This window comes from Schistocerca cancellata, chromosome 2 (genome assembly GCF_023864275.1).
Source record: "Schistocerca cancellata isolate TAMUIC-IGC-003103 chromosome 2, iqSchCanc2.1, whole genome shotgun sequence".
Lineage (NCBI taxonomy): Eukaryota > Metazoa > Arthropoda > Insecta > Orthoptera > Acrididae > Schistocerca > Schistocerca cancellata.
The window spans coordinates 841,357,121-841,381,806 of NC_064627.1; the positions used below are offsets into that span (position 1 = coordinate 841,357,121).

A 24,686-nucleotide genomic window follows, 5' to 3' on the forward strand; every position below is an offset into this window, starting at 1 on the left:
TCATAACATCGAAAATATACTCAAAGACAAAAAGGGAAAAGAAAACGGAAGGAAACAGGACGCGCCACGGATGATTTATCCTAATGGGACGGAAATCTGTAAATGTGATGTACATGCACAGACAAACAAATTATTACAACGTCAGAAAAATTGGAAGATTTATTCGTGGTAAAGAGCTTCACAACTTGAGCAACTCAGCTGCGCGTTGGTCCACCTCTGACCTTTATGCATGCAGTTAGTCGACTTGGCATTGAGTGACAGGGTTGTTGGATGTTCGTGGCGTCTCCAGACACGTCTTCGGCCTGGAATCTCATGGACTGAAGTAGAATTGTCTTCAGTGGTGACTCCCGCTTCTAACTGAGCCCAGATGACCAGCGAAAACGAGTCTGGAGGCGCCCCGCACAGCAGCGGGACACCAACCTGGGTGTCGCTGGCCATGCTGGTCTGGGGTGCCATTTATTTTCATAGCAGGACGGTTTGTTTATCATCCGTGGCACCTTTACAGCACAGCGGTACGTCGACGATATTCCACGCCCCCTTTTGTTGCCCTTCATGGCAAGATATCTTGGGCTTACATTTCAGCAAGATGATGCCTGCCCGCACATGGCGAGAGTTTCTACCGCTTATGTTCGTGACTGCCAAAACCTATCTTGGTCACCAAGGCCGCCGGATCTCACCCCAGTTGAGAACATTGGAGAATTACGAGCAAGGCCCTCCAATCACCTTGGAATTTCGACGACCTAACACGCCAATTGGACAGAATTGGGCACGATATCTTTGAGGAGGACATCCAACAACTGTCACTCAATGCCAAGGCGAACAGCTGCCATCATAAGGGCTAAAGATGAACCAACGCGCTATTGATTTGCTCAGTTTGTGACTCTCTCTCTCTTCAATAAATCATATAATTTTTCTGAAATTGTAATAATATGTTTGCCTATATATGTAAATCACATCTACCGGTTTCCATCCCGTTCGGATAATTTCTTCGTAGTGCGTTTTTTTTGTATTAGAGTGTATTTTATTAGACCTTCCACGTTTAAATGATAAAAAGCAGTTACGTCGCATGACTGTTGTTGATAGCAAAGCAGCACGAACAGCTGTGTAAACACAGAAGCGGAGCCCGCCCAGCTCTAGGACACAAAATTCTAACGTCATTAGGTGCTCCGCTGTAGTAACACCTGTGTATCACAGCTGCCATACCCATCGAAGCGCCGATGAGCCTTTTATTGTTAAATCGACGTCTTTTGAGCGTACTGGGGATAATACAATGTTTCACGTAACACAGATAACGCAGCTAAGAGGGAGGACATAACGGAACTTTGGTACATGGGCAGCTTCGTGCTACCTTGGCGGTCCTAAAACAAGGGTTTTTGGTTTCGACTTAGTAATCTTACCGGCACTGACCACAAGCGAGCGTTACGTAACGTAATGAAGAGACGGCGCGAGAATTCGAAATTCCAAGCCGGCCGAAAGGGTCACGAGTTTTCAAATATGTTATTCAAAGTGGATATCTCAAAATATAGCATCTGACAAAAATCGACGCCACACGTTTCGTTTTCTTACCACGACGTCTCACACGAAAGTAAGGCTTTTGCGTTTGACGTGCGTTCAGTCGACGTTACATTGGTTGTGTTCCCGTTTGAAAACCGAGAAAATTTGCTCAATAATTGATAAAATAGACTCGTTTCTTGAGAAGTAAGCTTAAAACTCGTGTGTCCTTAGTTTAGATTTGTGGGTTGCATCGAATTTTCACCGACGTGGAGTGAGTATTTTAAAAAAATATATGATTTACGAAACCCTAACATCTGTGTTTAACAGCAGATTTCCACTGACTTACTGATCTGCCACGATGACAGTAAACACAAATGAAGTTCAGAGTGCGTCTTGATGTCCAGTGTGAGGGTACAACGGTTAAGAGCCTGAGTTTCTCTTGCGGGAGAGTACGTATCGTGACGGAAAATATGATTTGTATTCTACCATCGTATACCCTTAATACAGGCTTCTACAATGCAATATTACAACCATCACGCTGCTATATTTATTTATTTTCATCTTGCCAAAAATAAGGACTAGTGTCCGAGCTGAAAATGCAGTTCGCTTATCTTCAGTACATGTTAGAGATTAGACAAGAGGCGTGAAAATAGATGCAAGGATCAAGGAAATAAAAATCAACGTGGAGAGAAGATGCGAAATACAATTAAACTTTGTTTGAACACGGACAAGGCGAATCACACACGAAATGTTTCATATGTGGATTATACCATTTAGCATTTGTACCTGTCAGAAAACGTCTTCAACTTGTGACAGGCAACCACGGCAAAAAAAAAATTTCTGCGTGAAAAAAGAAGTTCGTATCTTTATGAGCTTTTCTACGAAAACTACTTCGCTATATCAATAATAGTTACGGAGCTTTTTTTGCTTTTCCCGCTAGTTTTGAATTGTCTAGTAACTGTAACATCAGCAATGCAGTCTCAAATAAACTTGTGTAATGCACTTAAGGAGTAAACTGTAAGTGTACTTCCGTTGCCCAACTGCATAGGAAGAGTCGTGCTAACATATTATTATGTAACATGTTCACAACTGAGGTTATGCGGCGCGCTTCGAGCAGGTTAGTGTTAATTAAATTATGAGAACAGTGCCGGTTCGCGATGCGCTGAAAGATATGTTGCGCTTACCTATCGCTTCCTCGGCGTAATCGAACGTCTGTACGGCACGGAAGACGTGTCTGCCCATACCCGGTGATGCTGTGAGTTTGAGAATGGCAAACTACTGGGAAGCGCTGAAACGCGTTGTCAGAGTAACAGGACGCCGCGCCGGTGAAAGCCGAGCAGAGGACGCCGGGTTACTGCGTGTGGCTCCGCCGCGTTCCGTCCTACCATTGGCGGACGGGCAGCGTAAAGAAATGACTGGCGAGGAGCGCACTAGACCACCAGCTGCCGGGCATTTCTAGCGAACCACGCTGCACGCTCATTCCGGCCTTCGTTGATTCTACGCCTAATGCTGACGCTGTAACTTCTGCTCCTTCAATTGTTTTCATTCCTGCGCGCTAACAGTATGCAATGAAACGGCAAACTACCATCTTTTGAATTGCTTGCCCTCTAGTAATCGTATTTGCGAAAATACTAGCACATCAGTTTTCGACTAAAGCTGCATTTTTATATCCGTTATATTATTATTTAAACAAGCCTCACTGTTCAGGACATAAAATGAAAAAAGGCCGAACCCAATCATAACACTAAATTATATATAACTTGGGATCTATAAATGTTATTTGATTTTTGCGCTTTCACTTCTTCCATTCCAGCGAAGGTAAGACACGGAATTTGCATTCGCAATGAGAGGAGATTAAATCCCCGTCTGGGCAATCACTTTGAGATTTATCACCTTTTTCCAAAACCACGTAGGATAAATGCAAGGATGTTATCTTTGAAAATGCTACGTCCGATTCTTTCACATCGTTCTCAGGAAAACTACTATTGCTTCTCTATGATCTCGTAGCTTTTCATGAGATAAACTCAAATCTCCCACTTTTCTTCGATTTCTTCACATGGTCTATTAGCGAGATATCATTATTTGAGGACAAACAACAACAACACTAAGGAGGCAAAACAATAACTAATCCGGAAAATGTTTGTGTTTCCAGCGCAGCAAACCAACACAGCTGATTTGTCAGACTTTTGCCGGCCGGAGTGGTCGAGCGGTTCTAGGCGCTACCGTCAGGAACCGCGCGACTACTACGGTGGCAGGTTCGAATCCTGCCTCGGGCATGGATGTGTGTGATGTCCTTAATTTAGTTAGCTTTAATTAGATCTAAGTTCTAGGGGACTGATGACCGCAGCATTTAAGTCCCATAGTGGTCAGAGCCATTTGAACCATTTTTCTGTAGCTTGTCTTACACTTGGCGAATGTTTTCTGTAGAAAATCCAGCACAAAAGCAACGCAAGTCAAGCATGTTTAAATATACCAAGTCAGTTTTGTTTTGGTGACTATGTAGTACACGTTCGTGCCTTATCATAACGGAAGAAAGGAAACCGTGGAAGTTTAGCGTTCAACTTCTCGTCGACGTCATTAGAGACTGAACGCTATGTCGACATGTTTTGGGAGCATTTGGCGTTTGCTTGTTTTAATTAAGCCCAGAATTCGCAAAAAAGTAATTTACAGAAAGCCGGAAAACATTATTCAGAGGTTTGAGGCCTGCCCTTCTGAATAAGAGTGGACTATCTTAAGCGAGATGTTGCCTCGCTAGTTATATTACTGGAAACATAAAACCTGTTGGGTGTCCTTGCTTTCAAGGCGTGTTTCATTCATTGCTTGTTACCATCAATCGATTCTTTCCTACGATTTCATCAATTTATCCTTTCCTACTATTTTCACTGAACCGAGGGTCACAGCTGCAACGAACAATTATTCATCGAGAGCTCTTTGGAACTGTATTTTCCGTAGTGCCACACTGACAACAATTAACGGCCGGTCATAATCCAGAAGTCGATCGCGATGCTAGTTGGTAACACACGTAATTTAAAAGTTATGTGCTCCCATATAAACGGTGCTAGTGGAACAGGCTGTTATTACAACTACCATATGATATTTCCACTCTGAAGTTCAATAATTATTAACACTCGTCAGATACAACATGTGCATCTCATAATGCGTTGAAAGCTACCTAAGACAAATATTGTATGATAGTACAACAACACAAATAAAAAATATTGCGGCAGTCGGGATGCAGTCGTCCAAGTGGTCCGTTTCTCTCTTGTCTGCCCCCATACCAGTTTCTTTTCTCTCTTCGTTTGAACTCAAGAAACAATATTTACTAAACTTCGCGTTTTTATTAATACGTTTACATTGTATTGATGCCATTAGATGTCATCATTGTGTAAATAGGCTTTAGTTAAATTATTTACACGAACATCAACATTCATATCCCTCAAGTCATCATCACACTGTGTATCGTGGACGGAAAACTTAACTAGTATTACCTTTCACCTTCTGTTGTCGGAAGATGTGGGTATTGATATATGCTTGCCGCCCCCCTCTGCAAATATGTCTGACGTTCTTCGTATTAAACCCTTTATTTAGCATCTCATTCCCTTAACTCACCTATAAAATTTCAGACGCCGGAGTTCTACGCATGTTCTGCACGGAATCTAAACGATGAACACGGCGTGTGCTAACGGTCATTATTTTTCAAACTAATTAATGAAACCGTTTGCATTAGAGCTGAAGAAATCTGCTAGCTGTCTGATGAGTTACATACAAAATAGTCTCTTTGTTCTCCATATCCTTGCTAAAATTATGTGGAGCATGGCATTTACAATCAAACAACCCATAGTTATTTTTAAGGAGCACGTACAGGATTGTAACAAGTGATCTAGACACTTTCAAGTGATTGTAAAAAAAAAAAAAAAAAAAAAAAAACAGTTTGCATTGAAGGATATGATTATATAGATGGAAACAGTAGCTCAAGAAGGTTTTTGTGATCTCCAGCAACATGCCTGCTAGACAAGCGGAGAAAGCATTTTGCTTAATCCATGCTGCAATTGCAAGAGGATAGTGATAACTTTATTTTTCAGCAAGATGACGTTCCGCTGCACCTCCACAACGATGTTCGTGAGTTCTTGGATACTGTGCTTCTAAGACGATGGATCGACCGTGAATCAGTTGGAAATTTCCAGCTGCTGGGATGGCTCTCCATGTTCTCCGGACCTGACAGCATGTGATTTTTTCCTGTAGGGTTACGGCAAAGATGCTGCTTTCACTCCTCCAGTTCCCCACAACATCGCTGACTTACGACGGGCAGGTATGAGGGAGGCTGTGGTTCAAATGGCTGTAAGCACTATGGGACCTAACATCTGAGGTCATCAATCCCCTAGAACTTAGAACTACTTAAAACTAACTAACCTAAGGACATCGCACACATCCATGCCCGTGACAGGATTCGAACCTGCGACCGTAACAGCAGCGTGGTTCCGGACTGAAGCGCCTAGAACCGCTCGGCCACAGTAGCCGGCAGGGAGGCTGTGACTATCATCTATGTGGACTATTCAGGACGAGTGTAGGCCGAATTGGACTATAGGCCGGCTGTGTGTCTTATGACTAACGGTTCAACACTGAATATTTGAGAACACGGAACAGAAAACTACTTGAGTTGCCGTTTCCATAGATATATTCATATAGTGCCTGACCTCCACATAAACTTTTTTACTATCACTTGAAAGTCTCTAGATCATTTTGAATAACTATCTATATTTATTCCAGCTATGTGAAGGTAAGTGTACTTCCAGGAAAAACAGTGTGTAAACTGTCTGGTTACTTGTAATAACACGCACTACTGTGATGTAACAATGACCATGTAAGACTGCTCTGATGCAATGTAAATTTGCTCGACTAAACTAATTATTTACCCGTGCAGAGATCTGTGTTGAGACCATAATCGTTAAATATTGTTTTGTCCCGTCAATTTTCATGTGAGGTTTCATTGCAATCTGTGTCAGCACAAACACGCTATGTTGTATCAAAAGACGAGATACATTTTTATCGCTGTTTGCCGGGGCATTATCGCGGAAAACCCTGCAAGCTCACCACTCAAGTTTCGATCTTCAGTAGGCTCCCGCCCAAGTCACGCGCGGCCTCATACATTTTCACAGGCATTTTTTGCAGATATTTGTACTTATTATTTTCAGTATTGTGCTGGTTAGTGAATTACCGTAGAAGATTAAATTTGAGAGAATACATACTGTTGACTAACGTGATGTCGTTCTCACGAATTCTCCCCATTTCATATCCATAAATCAGAAACGAGAAAGTAAGGAAAATCACTGTTTAACGTTGCGTCAACAAGTTCATGAGGGACAGCTTACATAGCTACCATTGGAACAGGATGAGGAAGAAATTTAGCCGTGCCCATCCCGATGTTTGCCTTGAGCGATCTACAGAAGCCGCGGGAAATCGACGTATTTAGGTCCTGACGGAGGGAGATTTGTACCATACGTTGCCCAATCCGAATCCCGTGCAATGTGCCATCTCGATCAGTAATTAATTGTAAGAACAAAAGTTACTGCCAGACAGGAATAGTTTCTAGACAGTATTTTCACCTCACGCTTACAAAAGTTGCTCGCAACGTAGGTAGCAGCATAGTGTAACGTAGGTATCCCTGCAATCGAGTTGTCGCACTGTGGAAAATCTTGCTTTGATTGTTCAGACAACACTGACCAATGACTAAATACCTCTCATGGGCGAAAAAGTGATCTACAAAGTGTCAGCTGCGAACCGGCCTTGTTCTGATATGGATCTCCAGCTTTCTAGATTTCTTTGCTTACAGGGAAGCTCGAACACAGAGCTCCGCCGGTTATCTTTGCTGCTCCTTTGAGGAAGTAAGGGCCTCTGCAGTCGAGAGAGTAAACCTTTATCTAAATTCTGATTTGTTCTCTGGACATCCTGCAGCGGTGACAAATATCTGTATTGATAGCAAACAGTATAGTGAACGCATTATTGTGGCCAAGATAGACACGAAGCCCACGCCTACTACAGTAGTACAAGTTTATATGCCAACTAGCTCTGCAGATGACGAAGAAATTGAAGAAATGTATGATGAAATAAAAGAAATTATTCAGATAGTGAAGGGAGACGAAAATTTAATAGTCATGGGTGACTGGAATTCGTATAGTAGGAAAAGGAAGAGAAGGAAACGTAGTAGGTGAATATGGATTGGAGGGGCGGGGTAAGAAATGAACGAGGAAGCCGCCTGGTAGAATTTTGTGCAGAGCATAACTTAATCATAGCTAACACTTGGTTCAAGAATCATACAAGAAGGTTGTATACATGGAAGAACCCTGGAGATACTAAAAGGTATCAGATAGATTATATAATGGTAAGACAGAGATTTAGGAACCAGGTTTTAAATTGTAAGACATTTCCAGGGGCAGATGTGGACTCTGACCACAATCTATTGGTTATGAACTGTAGATTAAAACTGAAGAAACTGCAAAAAGGTGGGAATTTAAGGAGATGGGACCTGGATAAACTAACTAAACCAGAGGTTGTACAAAGTTTCAGGGAGAGCGTAAGGGAACAAATGGCAGGAATGGGGGAAAGAAATACAGTAGAAGAATGGGTAGCTTTGAGGGATGAAGTAGTGAAGGCAGCAGAGGTAAGGAGATGGGACCTGGATAAACTAACTAAACCAGAGGTTGTACAAAGTTTCAGGGAGAGCGTAAAGGAACAAATGGCAGGAATGGGGGAAAGAAATACAGTAGAAGAATGGGTAGCTTTGAGGGATTAAGTAGTGAAGGCAGCAGAGGATCAAGTAGGTAAAAGGACTAGGGCAAGTAGAAATCCTTGCGTAATCGGAGTGTTGAATTTAATTGATGAAAGGAGAAAATATAAAAATGCAGTAAATGAAGCAGGCAAAAAGGAATACAAACGCCTCAAAAATGAGATTGACAGTAAGTTCAAAATGGCTAAGCAGGGATGGCTAGAGGATAAAGGTAAGGATGTAGAGGCTTATCTCACTAGGGGTAAGATAGATACTGCCTACAGGAAAATTAAGGAGACCTTTGGAGAAAAGAGAACCACCTGTATGAATATAAAGAGCTCAAATGGAAACCCAGTTCTAAGCAAAGAAGGGAAAGCAGAAAGGTGGAAGGGGTATACAAGGGCGATGTACTTGAGGACAATATTATGGAAGTGGAAGAGGATGTAGATGAAGATGAAAGGGGAGATATGATACTGCGTGAAGAATTTGACAGAGCACTGAAAGAACTGAGTCGAAACAAGGCCCCCGGAGTAGACAACATTCCATTAGAACTACTGACGGCCTTCGGAGAGCCAGTTCTGACAAAACTCTACCATCTGGTGAGCAAGATGTATGAGACAGGCGAAATACCCTCAGACTTCAAGAAGAATATAATAATTCTAATCCAAAAGAAAGCAGGTGTTGACATGTGAAAATTACCGAACTATCAGTTTAATAAGTCACAGCTGCAATATACTAACGCGAATTCTTTACAGACGAATGGAAAAACTAGTAGAAGCCGACCTTGGGGAAGATCAGTTTGGATTCCGTAGAAATATTGGAACACGTGAGGCAATACTGACCCTACGGCTTATCTTAGAAACTAGATTAAGGAAAGGCAAACCTACGTTTCTAGCATTTGTAGACTTAGAGAAAGCTTTTGACAATGTTGGCTGGAATACTCTTTCAAATGCTGAAGGTGGCAGGGGTAAAATATAGGGAGCGAAAGGCTATTTACAATTTGTATAGAAACCAAATGGCAGTTATAAGAGTCGAGGGACATGAAAGGGAAGCAGTGGTTGGGAAGGGAGTCAGGCAGGGTTGTAGCCTCTCCCCGATGTTATTCAATCTGTATATTGAGCAAGCAGTAAAGGAAATGAAAGAAAAATTCGGAGTAGATATTAAAGTCCATGGAGAAGAAATAAAAACTTTAAGGTTCGCCGATGACATTGTAATTCTGTGAGAGACAGCAAAGGACTTGGAAGAGCAGTTGAACGGAATGGACAGTGTCTTGAAAGGAGGTTATAAGATGAACATCAACAAAAGCAAAACAAGGATAATGGAATGTAGTCGAATTAAGTCGGGTGATGCTGAGGGAATTAGATTAGGAAATGAGGCACTTAAAGTAGTAAAGGAGTTTTGCTATTTTGGGAGCAAAATAACTGATGATGGTCGAAGTAGAGAGGATATAGAATGTAGACTGGCAATGGGAAGGAAAGCGTTTCTGAAGAAGAGAAATTTGTTAACATCGATTATTGATTTAAGTGTTAGGAAGTCGTTTCTGAAAGTGGACGATAAATAGTTTAGACAAGAAGAGAATAGAAGCTTTCGAAATGTGGTGCTACAGAAGAATGCTGAAGATTAGATGTGCAGATCACATAACTAATGAGGAGGTGTTGAATAGGATTGGGGAGAAGAGAAGTTTGTGGCACAACTTGACCAGAAGAAGGGATCGGTTGGTAGGACATGTTCTGAGGCATCAAGGGATCACGAATTTAGTATTGGAGGGCAGCGTGGAGGGTAAAAATCGTAGAGGGAGACCAAGAGATGAATACACCAGGCAGATTCAGAAGGATGTGGGTTGCAGTAGGTACTGGGAGATGAAGAAGCTTGCACAGGATAGAGTAGCATGGAGAGCTGCATCAAACCAGTCTCAGGACTGAAGACCACAACAACAACAACAGGAAGCGATTGCAGAATGCGTATAGGTGGCAACTGTAGGCATTGAAAAAACGCTGGGAAGATTCCACCGCAAAAAAACTGCTGACGAACATTCGTGTTTCAGAATATAATATGCAGAGCCGGCTGGGTGCTACATCAGTTGACATGTGACTAAAGATATCTGAGACATGTTACCTGATAGCAAGACAAACGCGCTGCCCCGTCGGCCCCTTCGTCAGCACCCCATCGCCACCGCCACCCGGATCAGCCTATGTCGAGAAGAAACGCATTTATGTAGAGGGAAGGTAGCGGTATTCGTCACAAAGATCTGACACATCAATAACTTTACTCAGAACACCCAGTTTCGAGTAAGTATCAGATGGAGTTTGACATTGCTTACAGTAAATCAGTCGCTCTTGGGGCTTGATTCGCCCGGAATCAAAGAAGGCTACAGCCGCTTCGAATCGTGACTAAAACATCAGCCCCCACGGCAACAAGGGCTGTGAACGTTTTGCAAACGGAGCGTTTGCGTGTGCTACCTGGCTCACTCTACCCCGACTTGGTTCCCTGTTAACTATTCTAGTTTCCTAAGATTAATGAAGAGAGCCAAGTCAGCAATTCTTCAGATGCAAACGGTGTGGCATATAATATGAGTAAGATGAATTAAAATTCTCCAAGAAGTATGAATTAACTATAGTTTTTCTAATCGTTCTAAGGGATGGGAAGTAGGTGTTTGTAGAAAATGTTTTAGAGAAATGGTCTAACTGTTGAATAGCTACATCACTGTAGAATCATTCTTTGTTTATGACGGTGGTTCTTCTAGTACCTTTTTTGTGCTTTTTAATTTGTCCTTTCATCAACTGTTATATGTATCGTAGTCATGAGCGATTTTAACAGTGTGGTTTGGGACCATTCGCAGGTAATATGAGAATATATTAACTGTCCATTCTTCATTTTGCCTTTAATGAAAATTTACTGCTTTGAATTCTATCAATTTGTAACAGTTGCATCACAAACTCATTAAATGCATTGCGGTTCTAGGCGCTACAGTCTGGAGCTGCGTGATCGCTACGATCGCAGCTTCGAATCCTGCCTCAGGCATGGATGTGCGTGATGTCCTTAGGTTAGTTAGGTTTAAGTAGTTCTAAGTTATAGGGAGCTCATGACCTCAGAAGTTGAGTCCCATAGTGCTCAAGAGCCATTTGAACCATAAAATGCAGAATACCTCTGTCACGGTGGATTATACTGACCGTAAACGGTAAGCTTTCACAGAGACTACTTTTAAGTAGGCTGATTATGGGAATCTCGTCATTATTCCTCCCCTCCTGCACCAAAAAAGAGAAAAAAACATGCATTACCAAGCAGTACATATCATGAGGGGTTCATGACATTATTGCACTTGGCCTCCGATGACCATTACAGAACACGCGGTGACGTTACAGCAACTAGTGCAGTAGTGACGAAGGCAAACGCATCGCATTGTAAATAATTTAAAACAGTTGTGCACGTGTATCAAGTGGTTCAGTTTGTCCTCATGAAACATGAGAGGTAAGGAGACCGAAATGCCCTCATTCCTTGGTACAATAATACTTAATATACACTCCTGGAAATGGAAAAAAGAACACATTGACACCGGTGTGTCAGACCCACCATACTTGCTCCGGACACTGCGAGAGGGCTGTACAAGCAATGATCACACGCACGGCACAGCGGACACACCAGGAACCGCGGTGTTGGCCGTCGAATGGCGCTAGCTGCGCAGCATTTGTGCACCGCCGCCGTCAGTGTCAGCCAGTTTGCCGTGGCATACGGAGCTCCATCGCAGTCTTTAACACTAGTAGCATGCCGCGACAGCGTGGACGTGAACCGTATGTGCAGTTGACGGACTTTGAGCGAGGGCGTATAGTGGGCATGCGGGAGGCCGGGTGGACGTATCGCCGAATTGCTCAACACGTGGGGCGTGAGGTCTCCACAGTACATCGATGTTGTCGCCAGTGGTCGGCGGAAGGTGCACGTACCCGTCGACCTGGGACCGGACCGCAGCGACGCACGGATGCACGCCAAGACCGTAGGATCCTACGCAGTGCCGTAGGGGACCGCACCGCCACTTCCCAGCAAATTAGGGACACTGTTGCTCCTGGAGTATCGGCGAGGACCATTCGCAACCGTCTCCATGAAGCTGGGCTACGGTCCCGCACACCGTTAGGCCGTCTTCCGCTCACGCCCCAACATCGTGCAGCCCGCCTCCAGTGGTGTCGCGACAGGCGTGAATGGAGGGACGAATGGAGACGTGTCGTCTTCAGCGATGAGAGTCGCTTCTTCCTTGGTGCCAATGATGGTCGTATGCGTGTTTGGCGCCGTGCAGGTGAGCGCCACAATCAGGACTGCATAAGACCGAGGCACACAGGGCCAACACCCGGCATCATGGTGTGGGGAGCGATCTCCTACACTGGCCGTACACCACTGGTGATCGTCGAGGGGACACTGAATAGTGCACGGTACATCCAAACCGTCATCGAACCCATCGTTCTACCATTCCTAGACCGGCAAGGGAACTTGCTGTTCCAACAGGACAATGCACGTCCGCATGTATCCCGTGCCACCCAACGTGCTCTAGAAGGTGTAAGTCAACTACCCTGGCCAGCAAGATCTCCGGATCTGTCCCCCATTGAGCATGTTTGGGACTGGATGAAGCGTCGTCTCACGCGGTCTGCACGTCCAGCACGAACGCTGGTCCAACTGAGGCGCCAGGTGGAAATGGCATGGCAAGCCGTTCCACAGGACTACATCCAGCATCTCTACGATCGTCTCCATGGGAGAATAGCAGCCTGCATTGCTGCGAAAGGTGGATATACACTGTACTAGTGCCGACATTGTGCATGCTCTGTTGCCTGTGTCTATGTGCCTGTGGTTCTGTCAGTGTGATCATGTGATGTATCTGACCCCAGGAATGTGTCAATAAAGTTTCCCCTTCCTGGGACAATGAATTCACGGTGTTGTTCTTTCAATTTCCAGGAGGGTAAATTGACTCAACTGCTTCTGTACCTACAGCAGAAAAACATTAGCAAAGAAGTTCATTATTCCAGCGTGCAACTGAAATCTGTTTGATTAAATCTGGTTTACTTACATTCCTATCTTTCCTGTAGAGTATAGAGGTCAACAAAGATCATTTATATGAATGTGTTATGTCCGAAAAAACAGACACCATGCATTCATATAATTGTTTCGTCTCGATGTTCAATGAATCCACCGCCGTCAGTGCGGAATCTCAAAGTAGCGAGCATGGAGGACATGGAAGGCGACTGTGAATGGGTGGAGCTAGGCGGGATTATGGGTCGGCCAGGAAGGGTCCCTAGATAGTCGGCGCAATTGCTATGATCAGTGTCCGGATGGCGCAGTGGTTAACGCAAGTGTCTCGTAAGCAGGAGATGCCGGGTGCGGCACACTTTTCACTCGTCGCCGCTGATTTCGCATTAAGTCCCACTGTAGCCGACATCAATAGTTCCCTTCCCCCTCCCCTTCCCCTTCTCTTCATCTTGCCTCCACCCTCAATTTACGCAATGAAGTTCCTGAACGATGTGACTTCAACAGAACCAAGCTTAACTTTAGGTGTGCCCCAGGGTAGCGTAATAGGTCCTCTGCTTTTTACGATTTACATAAACAATCTGGTTGATGGTATTGGCAGCTGCATTAAACTGTTTGTCGACGATGCTGTGGTCTACAGGAAAGTAGTATCACGCGAAAGTTGTGAACAAATCAATGAGGCTTTACAGAAAATAAATGCGTGGTATAATGACTGGCAGTTATCTCTCAATATTAGTAAGTGTAACCTACTGCGTAAAACAAGGCGAACATCCCCATTAATGTACGAATACAAAATAAATGGCCCGTCTTCGGAAGCGGTAACGTCCGTCAAGTATCTGGGTGTGACTCTTCGAAATGATCTCAAATGGAATGATCAGATTACATAAGTAACGGGTAAGGCAAACTCAAGATTGCGGTTTATTGGTAGAATCCTGAAGCGATGCAGTCCTTCAACAAAGGAAATAGCTTACAATACGTTAGTTCGTCCAGTCTTTGAGTACTGTTCGTCTGTGTGGGACCCTTACCAGCTCGGTCTGATTCGAGAGATTGAGAAGGTCCAAAGAAGAGCGGCAAGATTCGTGATTGGTACATTTAGCCATCGCGAGAGCGTTACAAATCTCATAGAAAGTTTGAAGTGGGACACACTTGCAGATAGACGGCGCGCTAAACAGAAGGGGCTGCTCACTAAATTCCGAAATCTGATCTTCACCGAGGATGTAGAGCATATATTATTACCACCAACTTTCAAATCGCGGAATGATCACCATTCAAAGATAAGGGTAATAAGAGCTCGTACTGAGGCGTTGAGACAGTCGTTTTTCCCTCGCGCGATCCTCGAGTGGAACAGAGGGGGGAGGGGGATATGACTTTGGCGCGAATTGTGCCCTGCGACACACACTGGTTAGTGGCTAGCGGAGTATATATGTTGATGTAGAAGTTCATTGAACGGAGTTGTACTTACAGTCATGACATATTTTGGGAATGTCGCATGCAAGTCGTCTCGTATGGTGTTACATGACTACATGCACATGATTTCCGTATTTCCATCGAAATCACTAGAGAAATGTAGCACCAAGCAATTAACTTAGCAGCCGCGCGGTTAGAGGCGCCATGTCAGTGACTGCGCGGTCCCTCCCGCCGGAGGTTAGAGTCCTTCCTTGGGCATGGGTGTGTGTGTTGTTCTTAACCTAAGTTAGTTTACGTAGTTTGTAAGTCTAGGAACCGATGACCTCAGCAGTTTGGTACCTTAGAGAATCACACACATTTGAATTAACTTAGTGGCTGGAGTGAATATCAATTTTGGTGCGAACCATAATATAATTTCCCTTTATACGCCAAAAATTGTCATACGACACATATAGTTTGAACCAGAACTACACCGACGTATTTTCAGAGTTTGTTCACGGATATCTTCTGAGTATTTTGGTGTAAGGAACACACGGTCTCCGGAGGCTCGTTACGGAGTTGTTGCATTTCTTTTGGTTTCTTGTTCCAGTTAGCTTTGAATCTGTGTTGTACAGAAAATATTGCAGAGCATTGCAGATGTCTACGGTACGCTCTGTGCGTCTCGTTCCCTTTCGCTCACGGTATCTGATTGCCCTCAAATCTGCTTTCAGTACTGCTCGGTTCTGTCTTGCGTTATATGTGCGTTAACACTGGTACACAGCAGTGCTACGGATAGGTTTACGTATGATCAGTTGACAGACGTGCACCTCGCACTGGAATCACTGAATACAACAGTAGAGTGGCATCATGGCGCTTTGCTGAGCTGTTCCCGTATCTTCGGATACGTCACGGTAATTCTGCATCGCCTAAAGGTTGCAGCATCGCACTTTGTTGTGCGTTGCACGCATTGATCACGAAATATTACCCGTTTTTTCAGTTTTGAAGATATTTTCAAAGAAACAAGTACAACAAACTGAATTAATTGTAATGTCATTATTACTCTGCAACGAGCCACCGGAGATCATGGGTCCCTGATACCAAAATACTCAAAGTATCCCTGAACAAACTCTGACTGTATGTCGTTGCAGCCGGCCGCTGTGGCCGAGCGGTTCTAGGCGCTTCAGTCCGGAACCGCGCTGCTGCTACGGTCGCAGATTCGAATCCTGCCTCGGGCATGGATGTGTGTCATGTCCTTAGGTTAGTTAGGTTTAAGTAGTTCTAAGTCTAGGGGACTGATGACCTCAGATGTTAAGTCCCATAGTGCTCAGAGCCATTTGAATCATTTTTTATGTCGTTGTAGTTCTGGTTCATGGTGTATAGCTCCCATCGGCTTAGTCCGTACGACAACGTGAATAACTAGGAGACGGTATTTATGTGGCCACTTGCAGGTAATGCAGAAAAAAAGAACTGTTTTCCTGAAAGGGAAGTGTACTGTAGCTCTTATTTTCAGTACCAGATCTAGTCTGAAAGCAACTTTCTAATTCCAGACCTCACGGAACGGGAGGAGAACTAATGTTTACCATTCCGTCAACTCATCGCAGTCAACCGTGAAGCAGCAGCAGATAAACTAAGCAGGAATTGGAGGGCAAATTGGCTATGGAGTTGATGAAGGAACCGCCCCGGTATTTAGCAGAAGTAATTAAGGAGAGCTGCAGAACCTTACCTAAGGATGTGCATACAATGTCTTAATCACTGCTGTGTCAGACTTCTCAGAGCCTAGCACGCAATGCTTAAGGAGTCCCATCTTTTGGAGAACGATACTATGGAGAACGTCTTAGTCACAATCTAGAAATCTACGAAGAAACACTTCAATTTAATTCATAAAAGAAAGCAGTTAGGAAGGAAGGAGGGTACTTAATTTATAGTATGGTTAATCTAAGATCTCGATGGCCGATTTACGTAACAGACGCAAAACTTAAGAGTAGGTTAAGCTACCTGAAGGAATTCTCACGATGAAGCGAAAGTGTGCATTTGAAGTTTCCTCACAGATTAAAACTATGTGCCGTGTCGGAACACTGTGTACCGCGTGGGAACTCAAGCCTAGAAACTTTATATTTAGCGTCGAAAGGCAAAGGATTTGGATTCGAGTCCCAGTCTGGCAAACAATTTTAATTCCCTCGGAAGTTTCTGCAGATTAAGTTCCTATAAACGGAAAAAATCTTTGATCATATTGGCATAGTACAACAGATATGTTAAGAGGCTATAAACCAGGCTTTTATTTTCATCAGAAGATGTAGTAAAGACAGCTAGCCAGTAACTGCCTAATAATGAAAGTCGCTGTAAAAAAGGTCGCCCCCACGAAAAGGTCGCCCCCACGAAAAGGTCGCCCCCACGAAAAGGTCGCCCCCACGAAAAGGTCGCCCCCACGAAAAGGTCGCCCCCACGAAAAGGTCGCCCCCACGAAAAGGTCGCCCCCACGAAAAGGTCGCCCCCACGAAAAGGTCGCCCCCACGAAAAGGTCGCCCCCACGAAAAGGTCGCCCCCACGAAAAGGTCGCCCCCACGAAAAGGTCGCCCCCACGAAAAGGTCGCCCCCACGAAAAGGTCGCCCCCACGAAAAGGTCGCCCCCACGAAAAGGTCGCCCCCACGAAAAGGTCGCCCCCACGAAAAGGTCGCCCCCACGAAAAGGTCGCCCCCACGAAAAGGTCGCCCCCACGAAAAGGTCGCCCCCACGAAAAGGTCGCCCCCACGAAAAGGTCGCCCCCACGAAAAGGTCGCCCCCACGAAAAGGTCGCCCCCACGAAAAGGTCGCCCCCACGAAAAGGTCGCCCCCACGAAAAGGTCGCCCCCACGAAAAGGTCGCCCCCACGAAAAGGTCGCCCCCACGAAAAGGTCGCCCCCACGAAAAGGTCGCCCCCACGAAAAGGTCGCCCCCACGAAAAGGTCGCCCCCACGAAAAGGTCGCCCCCACGAAAAGGTCGCCCCCACGAAAAGGTCGCCCCCACGAAAAGGTCGCCCCCACGAAAAGGTCGCCCCCACGAAAAGGTCGCCCCCACGAAAAGGTCGCCCCCACGAAAAGGTCGGCACGAAAGTCGTAACGAAAGTCCTAGTGAAAGTCCGGTATGAACTATTGCTGCACTTTTTTCTCTGCCTCGTGATGTCCTAGGTTAGTTAGGTTTACGTAGTTCTAAGTTCTAGGGGACTGATGACCATAGATGTTAAGTCCCATAGTGCTCAGAGCGATTTTTATTGCTGCACTTTGCAATATCTACGCAGAGAGAAAGAGGGTTACACAGCACAGACTAGCGCGGAGAGTGGCGTCAAAGCATTCTTCAGGCTAATGACATCTACAAGAATGACGAAGACGAAGACAAGAACAGCTACATGCAAACAGGTGACCAGTGTGGTGAGGACAGGAGATGACTGTATATTTACGCTTCACAAATTTTAAGACAGCAACCTGAGAATATTAAGAATGTAGTACCAGTCTCAAAAATTCAACCATTTCTGCTGTAAACAAACATACCAGGAATGTCTCGTGACTATATTATAGGTCAAATGAAATTATTTCGTTCCAGAGACCTTTTCAAGTTTTTTCAAATCTTATGGGACTTAACTGCTAAGGTCATCAGTCCCTAAGCTTACACACTACTTGACCTAAATTATCCTAAGGACAAACACACACACCCATGCCTGAGGAAGGACTCGAACCTCCGCCGGGACCACCCGCATAGTCCATGACTGCAGCTCCTTAGGCCGCTCGACTAATCCCGCGCGTCTTTTCAAGTTTCAAACATCAATGATGGATATATGCAGTCTGAAGCAACGAATGAAAATTTGTACCAAGGGAGGGATTTGAAACCAGATTTCTGTCACTTAGCCACTCTGGCGCTTTGCACAACTGCATGGACTACCCTAGCACGCATCTCTCCTCGAGCCAAATGCCTCAGCCCACTTGGCATTTCCCCAAAACTCAAACAGTAAGAGAGCAGGAGATCTGGGTTCGAATCCCACCTTGATAGAAATATTCATTCATCGTACGAAAGGTAGAATGGGCTCTACACTTAATGGGAAAAATATTGCAGATAAGCATGAAGATCCCAGTCATCAGTGACATAATAATGTAAAAATAGCGTAAAGCAGAAGCTGATGGATGAAGAAATCATTTTCCTCTGCATCAACACACTTCAAGGTTTCAACATTTCTCACATTTAGGAATTAGTACATGTACATGTCTATACGGGGTAAAGTAAAACTATTCACGAAACGAAAGTGGTTAAGGTTTACAATTTTTTCTTCTCACAGAATCCATTGTGCGCATGAGATCCATTTGGGTACTATTCAGCTGGAAGATTTATTCCAGTAACGTCATTATCTCCATACAGCTGCCTATACCATTAATTTTGAAATTCAATTAACCTTAAGACTATAATGTCTTGACATCACGCACCAAACGTACGTCAACATAAAAAAGCATCAAAATAAATTTTATATGTGTAGACTGCAAAATGCTGGATAGATCGCCGACAGAAAGTCAATGATTGAATGCAAAAAGACGTTATTAATCCAATATTACGCGTTTCGGCGTTTGACATCATCGGATATCTGTTGAAATAAAAGAAATCGCATAATTACATATGAAATAAAAATGGGTTACATAACTCACATATACACGCAATTAAAAACATTACAGTCATAAGAGGGCATGTACCATGGAACTGAAAGTAACTAGTGGGCGTAACAGATACGTGTTGTAACAACGAGAGCAGACTGCGCTGATACAAGGATATTACCCATTTTGTGAGGAAACAAACTGAACGCCAGATGGTGTTACCAGAGTGGACGGCGCGCACCCATATAGTTATCTGATTTATTTTATTTCAACAGTTATCTGATGATTGCAAACGTCTAAACTAGTAATATTGGATTAATAATGTCATTTTGCATTCAGTCAATGACTTATCCCTCAGCCACCTGTTCATCATTTTGCAGACTATGTATATTCTTCAGCATGGTCGCATGCCTCCTTGACTTTATATCATGGCTGTGTTAAAATAAATTATGATACAGGTGATGGAAAGATTGACATCAATAGCGCAAAAAAATTTATCTTGTTCCTTAACTTTTCCAGCATCCTCTTCAGTTTCTTATACTTAACCTTTATCCATTAGTGTAGTTCCTAATCTCTGTGTTCCTGTAGGATCATGAGAAGAGAAATCACAGGGAAACAAAACCCAAGGAAAGAAAGAAAAACGTTGAAGTGAATAAACTGACATACAATAGTTTTTAGGGTAGTTAGCAGTGTTTCCAATTGTTCAGCGTTGTACTCTATCTCGTGCTACACTACCGCTTCCTTACTACACCCATCAAAAAAAGTTTTGCATCACCCTGTTACCCAGAACTCCTGAAGATAGAGATTGACTGTGGATATTGTATCACAGACACAGTCCCTTTGACTGTTCAGAGATGTCACTAAACACGCCAAAAGATGGGGGGGGGGGGGGGGCGCGACAGCCAATCAGTTCCAGTCATTCAACCAGAAAGGAGGTACACGGATCGTGTTGTCTGTAGTCCAACCATGCCTAGATGATCAATACCGCGGTTCGATCACATCCGCATTGTAACTTTGTGCTAGGAGAGGCTCTCAACAAGGGAAGTGTCCAGACGTCTCTGAGTGAACCAAAGAGATGTTGTTCGGACATGGAGGAGATACAGAGAGACACGAACCTTCGATGACATGCCTCGCTCAGGCCGCCCGAAGGCTACTACTGCAGTGGATGACCGCTACCTATGTATTACGGCTCGGAGGAATACTGACAGCCACGCCACCTTTTCGTGCAGCCTCAGGAAGTCCTTTACGACTCAAACTGTTCGCAATAGGCTGCATGATGCGCAAGTTCACTCCCAACTTCCATGGCGAGGCCCATCTTTGCAACCACGACACCATGCAGCGCGGTACAGATGGGCCCAACAGCATGCCGAATGGACCGCTCTGGATTGGCATCACGTTCTCTTCGACGATGAGTGTCGCAAATGCCTTCAACCAGACAATCGTCGGAGACGTGTTTGGAGGCAACCTGGGCAAGCTGAACGCCTTAGGCACACTGTCCAGCGAGTGCAGCAAGGTGGAGGTTCCCTGCTGTTTTGGGGTGGCGTTATGTGAGGCCGACGTACGCTGCTGGTGGTCATGGAAGGCGCCGTAACGGTTGTACGATACGTGAATGCCATCCTGCGGTCGATAGTTCAACCATATCTGCAGCATATAGGCGAGTCATTCGTCTTTATGGACGACCATTCGCGCCACCAACGTGCACATCTTGTGAATGACAGCCTTCAGGATAACAACGTCGCTCGACTAGAGTTGCAAGCATATTCTGCAGACATGAACCCTATCGAACATGCCTGGGGTAGATTGAAAAGGGCTGTTTATGGTCGACGTGACCCACCAACCAATCTGAGGGATCTGTGCCGAATCGCCGTTGAGTAGTGGGTCAACCCGAAGCAACAGTGCCTTGATGAACTCCTTGATAGTATGCCACGACGAATACAGGCGTGCATAAATGGAAGAGGACGTGCTACTGGGTATTAGGGGTACTGGTGTGTACAGAAATCTGGACCACCCCCTCTGAAGGTCTCTCTGTATGATGGTATAGCATGCAGTGTGTGGTTTTCATGAGCAATAAAAAGGGCGGAAATGATGTTTATGTTGATCTCAATTCCAATTTTCTGTACAGCTCCCAGAACTCTTGGAACCGAGGTGATGCAAAACTTTTTTGATGTGTATAGAGTTTGTATATAGGGTGCTCAGAAACAATCTGAAAGACAGTGATGTCGTTGCAGGTTAGGTTGCGCTGAGAAATAATTGTTCAGAAAAAAAAAATCGATAAGCTATGCCGATTGTTACTACCGCCTCATATTCAATCTTTATATCGCTCTGTTGTTCGGTTATAGGAAACCAAATGAAGAACACGTTTGGCGACACAGTCTCTGGCGGGCTGCTTTAATTTGTGCGCGCAATAGCAAGATTGGCCATCTTCAATACATACAAATATTACATTTCGTGTCCTCAATATCGTATATGAATCTTTATCTGCCGTAATTATTTTTCTCCCGCCCCGTCCCCCCCTCCCCGCCACCCACCCATCCACCCAGTCCTCCCACCCTCGCCCCTCCAGAGCTAAGTTTCCTGTTCTTGAACGTGTCTTTCAAACCTCTAAGAGACATATTCTTGCTTCTCGCAATCATTTTCCATAGGCGGCCAGCACATATATCTGCGCAAAAACAACTCAGCATAGCGTAAGTTAAACGTAAATTCCCTGGATTTTTCGTGGCGTTCCCATTACCAACAACATTCCCAGTTCATGAAGTCATACTCTAAAATGACGGGCCTTGAAGTATAACTTGGGTACGCCGTGGGATGAGTATGCTTGCTGAACGTGTATCACCTCGACTTTGTGAGAATACATGGTCGCCTTTAGGACATCCACAGAGATCATATAATTTGGTCTACCTGCTAACTGTACCGCTAAAAGAACGTATTGAGAACACTTATGACTAGGGTAATTTCATGTTGGGCACTTGCACCTTTTCAGGAATAACCACTTCCCATTTTGACATGGCTTCTCCGGAACTAACTGCCACGAGGCAAACCACCTACTACATTGTTGACTATGAATTTCAACGGATAGCTTCTGTGGTGTCACCGCCAGACACCACACTTGCTAGGTGGTAGCCTTTAAATCGGCCGCGGTCCGGTAGTATACGTCGGACCCGCGTGTCGCCACTGTCAGTGATTGCAGACCCAGCGCCGCCACACGGCAGGTCTAGAGAGACTTCCTAGCACTCGCCCCAGTTGTACAACCGACTTTGCTAGAGATGGTTCACTGACAAATTACGCTCTCATTTGCCGAGACGATAGTTAGCATAGCCTTCAGCTACGTCATTTGCTACGACCTAGCAAGGCGCCATTATCATTTGCTATTTATCTTGTGATCCATATACCGTCAGACCGATGTTCACCAATTATGGATTAACGTTAAGTATTCCAGAAGCTACGTACTCTTCTTCCTACTATAAACTCCTATAACTGTTCCAGGCCTCACGCCAGCCTGCGTGAGCTTAAACGCGTGCCTTTCGGCTACCAATCATAGTGGCTTGGCTGTCTTGCCAAGTCACAACAGCGTCCTTCCTCAATCTCAGCTGATACCCACCCTGCCAAACACACCTGGGATATAAACTAATGATAGCGCAGAGTTCACATGCCACATATTTGTCATTTTCGACCGGCTGTGGTGGCCGATCGGTTCTAGGCGCTGTAGTCTGGAACCGCGCGACCGCTACGGTCGCAGGTTCCAATCCTGCCTCGGGCATGGACGTGTGTGATGTCCCTCAGTTAGTTAGGTTTAATTAGTTCTAAGTTCTAGGCGACTGATGACCTCAGACGTTAAGTACCATAGTGCTCAGAGCCATTTGAACCATTTTGTCATTTTCTGGAACTGTGTGGCGCTAGTTAGAATGTCTATGGTGTCATCTATCTCCGACTGTCGGAGGTTGAAAACCGCTCCCACTCCCGTCTCCCGAGGCATTTTATCCGATCATTTCCTTTGTTATAAGTTTTAACGTGAGAAGTGTTTGGGATCGATCGGGCTTTGCCTTCGAACACCACCGCCTGCCAGCCTACTCAAGAGGCCGATGCCGTCCCTGTTTTGAGAAGAATGATATGATGGATCCATGTAGGCAACGATTAAGTTAGCGTAACAGAAATCCTTTGAATCGCACCATACCGTGCTATTACCGAGTTTACTATCCTCATCAATGTCGCTTCCTTGTATGTCGCGACAGTTAACTTCGGAAATGATCACTTATCTTTTAAATTGCTAATTCTTGTCGCCACTTTTAGAAACTTTCGGTTGAAAAATCTCGCAGAGAGACAGGGAGGAAACGCACAAGCTGTAGCTGTTTTACGCTCCAAGGCGAATTACTCTGCTATTAGATGGGTAATAACGATGGACAGACTGTCCAATGTTTAGATTCACTGGTGGCTATAGAGACCGAAGCCCCTAACACGGGATACCACGGTGCTGTTAAGAGTAGGCAGTATCTTGACCAAATCCCTGTGGTGGAAAAATATATTTATCAAGAAGGTCAGATTATGAGGCAGGTTTTTCACAAGACTGTGTATCAGAGCAGTAGGTTTAATTCCAAACATATTCATTGTCTTATAGACTAAGAACATAAGACGTTGTTGAAGTAATCTTGGCTCTGAGCACTATGGGACTCAACATCTTAGGTCATAAGTCTCCTAGAACTTAGAACTACTTAAACCTAACTAACCTAAGGACATCACACACACCCATGCCCGAGGCAGGATTCGAACCTGCGACCGTAGCAGCCTCGCGGTTCCGATCTGCAGCGCCAGAACCGCACGGCCACCGCGGCCGGCTTTGAAGTAATCTCTCCTCCAGATTTGGTGTTCATCTCGATGCCCCCGAGGTAATACTATGTATGAAACTTTTAAGAGCCCTGTATTGTCAGCTAGAATTTAAATCAATCAATAAAAAAAACCGAAATTTCCTGGCAGATTACAACTGTGTGTCGGACCGCGACTCGAAGTCGGGATCTTTGTCTTTCGCGGGTAAGTGCCCATCGGACCGAGTTACCTAAAGACGACTCGCGGCCGGTCCTCACAACTTTACTTCCACCAGTACATCTCCTACCTTCCAAACTTCACAGAAGTTCTCCAGCGGAACTTGCAAGACTATCACTCCCGGAAGGAAAGATGTTGTGGAGATATGGCTTAGCCACAGCCTGGGATATATTTCCAAAATGAAATTTCCACTCTGCTGCGGAATGTGGGCTGATATGAAAATTCCTGTGTGCCGGACCGATACTCTTAACTCGCGACCTTTGCGTTGCTCCCGAAAAGCAAAGAACCGAGGTCGAGTCTCGGTCTGGCACAGAGTTGTAATCTTCCAGCAAGTTTCATATCAGCGCACATTCCGCCGCAGAGTGGAAAATTCATTCTGGCATATAATACTGC

General features: G+C 44.8%; 1 protein-coding gene across 4 annotated transcripts in view; it reads right to left on the reverse strand.

Annotated features, from left to right (window-relative positions):
• LOC126162757 (sodium-independent sulfate anion transporter-like) overlaps positions 1 to 24,686 on the reverse strand; it is a 220,202-nt gene that overhangs the window by 125,331 nt on the left and 70,185 nt on the right. Inside the window, exon 1 of one of the 4 annotated variants that reach the window (XM_049919442.1) lies at positions 2,679 to 2,851. The exons of 2 other annotated variants lie outside the window; for them this stretch is intronic. In XM_049919442.1, coding sequence (XP_049775399.1) covers positions 2,679 to 2,736 — 58 coding nt within the window. In that variant the 5' untranslated portion in view covers positions 2,737 to 2,851. Of the gene's footprint in view, positions 1 to 2,678; positions 2,852 to 24,686 lie in introns of those variants that run through there. One more of the 4 variants, XM_049919445.1, reaches the window with a different exon arrangement.